At 48.7% G+C, this 7,329-nt stretch overlaps 1 protein-coding gene across 1 annotated transcript; it reads right to left on the bottom strand.

Moving 5' to 3' along the window:
* Positions 1 to 619: 619 nt before the first annotated feature.
* Positions 620 to 5,732, bottom strand: LOC144489233 (cyclin-dependent kinase inhibitor 1B-like). The gene is made up of 3 exons (XM_078207074.1): positions 5,025 to 5,732; positions 4,412 to 4,520; positions 620 to 2,009 (listed from the first exon to the last, which is right to left on the bottom strand). Exons 1-2 carry the CDS (start codon positions 5,437 to 5,439, stop codon positions 4,438 to 4,440), a joined length of 498 nt encoding a protein of 165 aa, XP_078063200.1. The 5' UTR covers positions 5,440 to 5,732; the 3' UTR covers positions 620 to 2,009; positions 4,412 to 4,437.
* Positions 5,733 to 7,329: the final 1,597 nt, after the last annotated feature.

Here is a 7,329-nt window from a genome sequence, read left to right on the forward strand (position 1 = left end):
TAGCATGGCCAATCCACCTAACCTGCACATCTTTGGTCACTAAGGGGCAATTTAGCATAGCCAATCCACCTAACCTGCACATCTTTGGACACTAAGGGGCAATTTAGCATGGCCAATCCACTTAACCTGCACATCTTTAGAGTGTGGGAGGAAACCGGAGCACCCGGAGGAAACCCACACAGACACGGGAAGAACATGCAGACTCCACACAGTCACCCAAGGGTGGAATTGAACCCGGGTTCTTTTTAAAGCCACAATGGCATCTGGTTCCACTGCACGCAGGCAGCGTAATCCAAGTCCTAACCAGTAGCAACAGAAAAAGATTTTTCCTCATGTCACATTCATCTTAAACCGATGCGCTCTGGTCCTCAGTCCGACTGTCACCGAGAGTAGATTTCCCTAACTAATGATTCGAATATCTCAATCTAATCTCCTCTCAGCCTTTAATCTCCAAGGAGAACAATCCCAGCTTCTCCATTTCATCCACGATCCTGATCCCTGGAACCACTCTGGTGAATCTTTTCTCTCATGTCTACAGAATTTTCTTATTGCTGGAAAAGTGGGACAGGAGGAGTAGGTTTTACAGAATGAGGAAGGATGCAGCCACAGACAACCCTGTACCATGTTTTAAATAATTAATTTGTTTTATTTAATTACAATCACACGGAGATGACAACAGCGGAAACCGTCCTGCACGGTGTGGGGGGTGTGGGGGGTGTGGGGGGCAGGGGGGGGGGGGGGTGTGGGGGGTTCCCGTTATCCTGCACAACTCACGTGCAAACGAAAAAAAACTAAATTATACACGATTTCTTCAAGAATTCTGCAACTTCAGTTAGCATCATTTTGAAGTGAAATGTATGCAACTTTACACATACTAATATAACTTATAAAGTCATTTTTTTCCCCCTTTATTTTACAGAAGTTTGTACAAAGTTCCCTGTTGCTGAGTTTGACTTTATTTATTAGTGTCACAAGTAAGGCTTACATTAACACTGCAATGAAGTTACTGTGAAATACCCCTAGTCGCCACATTCCAGCACCTGTTTGGGTCAATGCACCCTAACCAGCACGTCTTTCAGAATGTGGGAGGAAACCGGAGCACCCGGAGGAAACCCACGCAGACGCGGGAGAACGTGCAAATTCCGCACAGTGACCCGAGGCCGGAATCGAACCCGGGTCCCTGGCGCTGTGAGGCAGCAGTGCTAACCACTGTGCTGCCCATTGCCCATCCTTAGTTGCCCTTGGGGAGCAGTTGAGAGTCAACCACATTGCTGTGGTTCTGGAGTCACATGTAGGCTAGACCGGGTAAGGACGGCAGATTTCTTTCTCTAAAGGGGACATTGGTGAACCAGATGGGTTTTTCTGACAATCAACAATGGTTTCATGGTCATCAGTAGATTCTTAATTCCAGATTTTTTAAATTGAATTCAAATTCCACCATCTGCCGTGGTGGGATTCGAACCCGGGTCCCCAGAACATTAGCTGAGTTTCTGGATTAATACTCTAGCGATAATACCACTAGGCCATCGACTCCCCAATAATTACAGTCTGCGAGGTGAAAGTGGTCTGCAGTATTTGCCCAATCCCTCCCCTCCCCACACCAGCCACGTCGGAGTATAAATATTCACAATAGTTTTGCCCTGACTCATGGCTGGATGACCATGCATTAATTCCCAAAGGAACATGTGGCCAGAGCAACCGACTGAGTTATTAATGTTCCTGAGCTTGTTCATTGTGGATAGAGCGAGGAGTTTCTCTCCTTTGGAATGCGCACAGTGTGTCCTGGAGGGTTCAGTGTGCATGGACAATGGCAATGGGCCAACATTGCTTCAAGCTTCCCAGAGTCCAGAAGCCATGTCGACTCCCAATGCATGCGGGTTTGAACTTTTCCTTTGCCTTTGGGAGACTCCATTCAGCCTTCAGAAGGTACAGGATCTGATTAACTTGGATCTGGGTTGAAGGCGAATCAAGTACCATGGGTTTATTGAAATGCCCAGGGCAAAAGAAATCTGAAAGAGAGAGAGAAAATGGAACAACGTTATTTACCAGCCTGAATGTTGGTTGCCCTTTTCGCGAGCAATGGGCAAATCAGGCAAACCAACGTGTTTTTGACATTCTGGGCCGCACGGTGGTTGGCACTGCTGCCTCACGGCACCAGGGGAGCCAGGTTTGATTCCCGGCTTGGGTGACTGTGTGCAGTTTGCACGTTCTCCCCCGTGTCTGCGTGGGTTTCCTCCAGTTTCCCCTGACACTAAGGGGTAATTTAGCACGGCCAATCCACCTAATCCGCACATCTTTGGACTGTGGGAGGAAACCGGAGCACCCGGAGGAAACCCACGCAGACAATGTGCAAACTCCACACAGACAGTGACCCAAGCGGGGAATCGAACCCGGGTCCCTGGCGCTGTGAGGCAGCAGTGCTAACCCACTGTGCCACCCCTATTCCCAGGAGAGCGAGTAAGGGGAGATAAATGGATGAGTGGGGGCAAGGGGACGAATTCTGGCAACAATGTGACTTTGGTGCGGTGGTGGTGGTGGGGGGTGGGAAAGAGGTGTAAGCGGCGATATTAAACAACAGGAGACTTAAAGGGACAACACACAAACAGCCAGAACAGAGCCTACCTGCAAGGGGAGGAAGGAACAGGTTACAACATATGCCAAACACCCAGAAACCTGACACTTTAACAAAAAGAGGGACATTCCAGCCCCAACCTGGAGAGTCAGCAATAATTCACTGAGTTTCTCTGATCCACAAAACCATCTTCGCCGCAAAATTGATGTCCTTGGGGCGAACAAAATTTTGCAAAGCTGTTTATTTCAGTGAACGAAGTCAAATTAAAACAGATTTCTGCCCCTGGGGGACTGCAAGGTTTAAGAAAGGAGCATGATACTTGAGCTTGAAAGTGATGAATTGACACTTTGGGCACGGCGGCACAGTGGGTTAGCACTGCTGCCTCACAGCGCCAAGGTCTCAGGTTCGATTCCCAGCCCCGGGTCACTGTCTGTGTGGAGTCTGCACGTTCTCCCCGTGTCTGCGTGGGTTTCCTCCGGGTGCTCCGGTTTCCTCCCACACTCCAAAGATGTGCGGGTTAGGTTAATTGGCCGTGCTAAATTGTCCCTTAGTGTCAGGGGAGAGCGAGGCGACTTCTTGCAAGCTGTGCCCAGCATACCTTCTAATTCTTAGAAATCATAGAATCCCTACAGTGCAGAAGGAGGCCATTCGGCCCATCGAGTCTGCACCGACCACAATCCCACCCAGGCCCTACCCCCACATGTTTACCCGCTAAGCCCTCTAACCTACGCATCTCAGGATTCTAAGGGACAATTTTTAACCTGGCCAATCAACCTAACCCGCACATCTTTGGACTGTGGGAGGAAACCGGAGCACCCGGAGGAAACCCACGCAGACACGAGGAGAATGTGCAAACTCCACACAGACAGTGACCCGAGCCAGGAATCAAACCCGGGACCCTGGAGCTGTGAAGCAGCAGTGCTAACCACTGCGCTACCGTGCCGCCCCTTTTACTCTCGTTCTATGCTTCTGAAACTTCATTCTAACTCTTTTAAACTCTCTAACAATCCTCTCATTCAATCTCTTACAGATTTGGAGCTATTTCTCTCCACCCTAGCTATGACTATAACACTACATTCTGCACTCTCTCCTTTCCTTCTCTACGAACGGTATGCTTTGTCTGTATAGCGCAAAAGAAACAACACTTCTCACTGTATACTAATACATGTGACAATAATAGATCAAATCAAAATCAAAATGTGGGGTTACAGGAATAGGGCCTGCATGGGATTGTGATCACTACAGACTCGATGGGCCAAATGGCCTCCTTCTGCACAGTAAGAAGTCTCACAACACCAGGTTAAAGTCCAACAGGTTTATTTGGTAGCAAAAGCCACTAGCTTTCGGAGCGCTGCCCCTTCATCAGGTAAGTGGGAGTTCTGTTGACAAACAGGAGACCTTTACACAAACGACCTTTAAGACTCGCCCTAACTATCCTGTCTGGAGACAATACACATCTCTTTAACCTGTGCTTAACGCTCTCTCCACTCACATTGTCCCTACCTTTAAGACTTGCCTGTTTGTGAACAGAACTCCCACTCACCTGATGAAGGAGCAGCGCTCTGGAAGCTAGTGGCTTTTGCTACCAAATAAACCTGTTGGGCTTTAACCTGGTGTTGTGAGACTTCTTACTGTGTTTACCCCAGCCCAACGCTGGCATCTCCACATCATGACTCCTTCTGCGCTGTAGGGATTCTATGATTACATGCAGTCTGAATTAAATACTAGCAATGGTCTGGGTTAATCGGACCACAAACTGACCGGGGCTCAAGCACTCCCCAGATGTACTTTTTTTTGGACTTCCCAATTTTTAAAAAAAATATAAATTTCCAGACCAACCTCTTCTCCCTTCTGTGTGATTTTTTTTATCGAATCCTTTTCCTGGGGGTCTCCATTCTGGGAATCAACGGCTTAGAAACGACCGTCCTTTTGCGTTTTGGGAAGAAATCTACAACACAGAACAGAAAAGAGAGATTGAAAACAAATCTGTACACGCCCTCTCTCTTCCACACACTCCCTCACTCACACACACAGTAACACTTTTAATCTCTAACGGGAGTTCTGGAGGGCGTGGAACTTGTGCTGTTAAAGGAGTCTCACATACACACACACCCCACTACTCAATTCACCAAAACACAACTGTGCTGCTTACAAATCTTTGGCAAGACGTTTTCTGAACGCTGGTCAAAGACGAAAAGTTTTAAAAGTTTTTTAAAAGTTTCAAAACTTTGCCAAAACTTTGGTGAGGACAGAACTTCCTCCACCCTCCCCTCCCACACACACTTCCCCCACCCCACACACACCCCCCTACACCCACTTCAATCCAGCAACACTTTTGAGACACACTAGCTTGTGTAATCTCTCCAATTTCTGGAACACAGAATATAAACTGGGAAGAAACATCTTTCCGCTCCTTGCTGCGTTCAGGCACAGAGTTGATTTCACAATCTACCTGTTATGGGGGTTGGGATTTCCCGCTTTCTGTTCCTTTGCCTGGCTTTGCTTCCGTTCTTCCTGCTGCTTTTGCCCTTTGCCTTCTTCGCCTTGCCGCTGCCCTCCAGCCCCCTGGCTGCCTCCGGGTCGGGGACGGACAGGGAGCTCGAGGGGTCCCGGTAAAAAGTGGGGAGGTCGCGGGTGTCGAAAGCCTTCCAGATGTAGTCGCCAGCCAGGGGGCTGTGGTTCTCGAAGTCGAAGTTCCACCTCTGGCAGTGGGAGTTCTTGATCTCCTTGAGCTGAGTTTTCAAATCCCTCCTCAGCTCATCGTGGTCCACTGTCCCAAACAAACTCCTACACACCGCCTTGTTCAGATACCTGGGCTGCATTCTCCCTTCCACCTCCTCCCCGGTCAAACTGGGCAAATGGGGCATCTTCAACAACAAGAATAAAATCAACAAACCCCCCCTCCCAAAATAAACCTCCAATATTTACTATTGAGCTAAAAAACAAAGAATGATTTTTTTCCTCCACTTCAGAACTCTTCCCCGATTTTTGACTGTAAAGTTTTTTTTGCATCAATGGATTGGAAATTCCTTTACTCCCATTCCAGGAATCTTTCCTGCATCTGGCACAGTCCAGAGTTAAAGCAGTCTCTCTCTCTCTCTCTCCCCCCTGACTCTCCGCACTTGTGCGAATGCAGCGCTCTTATTTATTCAGAGTGAGTGAAAAACACAGCAGGATTCCAATCTAAAGCAAAGTCTGACGTTAGCACTGACGATAGGAGTGTGTTTGTATGTAAATTGTGCAGGGGCGGGAGAGAGTCACTGATAGACTGAGACACACACACACACACACAGAGGAAGAGACAGTGAGAAACACATAGGGAGAGAGAGAGAGAGGCACAGATAGACAGAGACAGAAAGAGAGAGACACACATACACACAGAGGGGGAGAGACAGAGAGAGACGCAGAGAGGGAGACATAGAGAGGGAGAGAGACACACACTCACACTGACACAGAGAGGGAGAGACAGAGAGGGAGAGACAGAGAGGGGGAGAGACACACACTCACACTGACACAGAGAGGGAGAGACAGAGAGGGAGAGACAGAGAGGGGGAGAGACACACACTCACGCTGACACAGAGAGGGAGAACACAGTAAGAAGTTTAACAACACCAGGTTAAAGTCCAACAGGTTTATTTGGTAGCAAATGCCACACAAGCTTTCGGAACAGGCTGTCGCTTCATCAGGTGGGGTGGAGAAATGGCATCCGAAAGCTAGTGGCGTTTGCTACCAAATAAACCTGTTGGACTTTAACCTGGTGTTGTTAAACTTCTTACTGTGTTTACCCCAGTCCAACGCCGGCATCTCCACAGAGAGGGAGAGACATAGCGACACAGAGAGTGGGAGACACACACCGCCACAGAGAGGGGGAGACACACATACACACACACACACAGGGAGAGATATATACACACTGACACAGAGGGGAGAGACACACACACTGACACAAGAGAGGGGCAGACACACAGGCATAGAGGGGGAGAGACACAAACCGACACAGAGAAGGGGAGACACACTCAGAGAGGGAGAGAGACACACACACTGACACAGAGAGGGCAAGAGGAAGAGAGAGACACACAGTGGAAGATGTGGGGGGGGGGGGGGGTGGAGACAGAGAAATACAGGAAAAAGACACTCAGGAACAGAGACACAGACATGAAGGGAGGCAGAGACGCAAAAAGAGGGAGAGACGCACACAGGGAGACCCACACACTGTGACACACATATACAGAGAGGGATGCACACACACAGATGGACGTATAGAGAGAGGGAGACACACACACACACACATAGGTGCACGTGTAGACAGAGGGATACACACACAGCCAGAGACGCGTACAGACGCACAGGCAGGGAGGCACAGAGCGAAATGTAGGATTGACAGAGAGATACAGACAGATATATATGGAGAGAGAGGGACAGAAACACAGGGAGTGAGACAGAGACAGCGAGGGAAACACAAGGAGACAAACAGGAAGAGTAACATACAGAGACACAGATAGAGAGAGACAGCACACACACACAATAGGAGCAGGAACAGCCTACCGTCATTAACCTACTGCACCGTTCAATATGATCATGGCTGACCTTGGACTGCACACCATTTTGCTGCCCACTCATCATATCCCACAATTCCCTCAGAGACCAAAAATCAGTCCGTGTCAGTCTGAGCTATATTCACAGATGGAGCACTCAGAGCCCTCTGCGAGAGAGAATTCCAAAGATTCACAACCCCTCCGAGTGAAGAAATCTCTCCT

The sequence above is a fragment of the Mustelus asterias genome, unplaced genomic scaffold, assembly GCF_964213995.1.
Source record: "Mustelus asterias unplaced genomic scaffold, sMusAst1.hap1.1 HAP1_SCAFFOLD_2034, whole genome shotgun sequence".
Taxonomy (NCBI): Eukaryota; Metazoa; Chordata; class Chondrichthyes; order Carcharhiniformes; family Triakidae; genus Mustelus; species Mustelus asterias.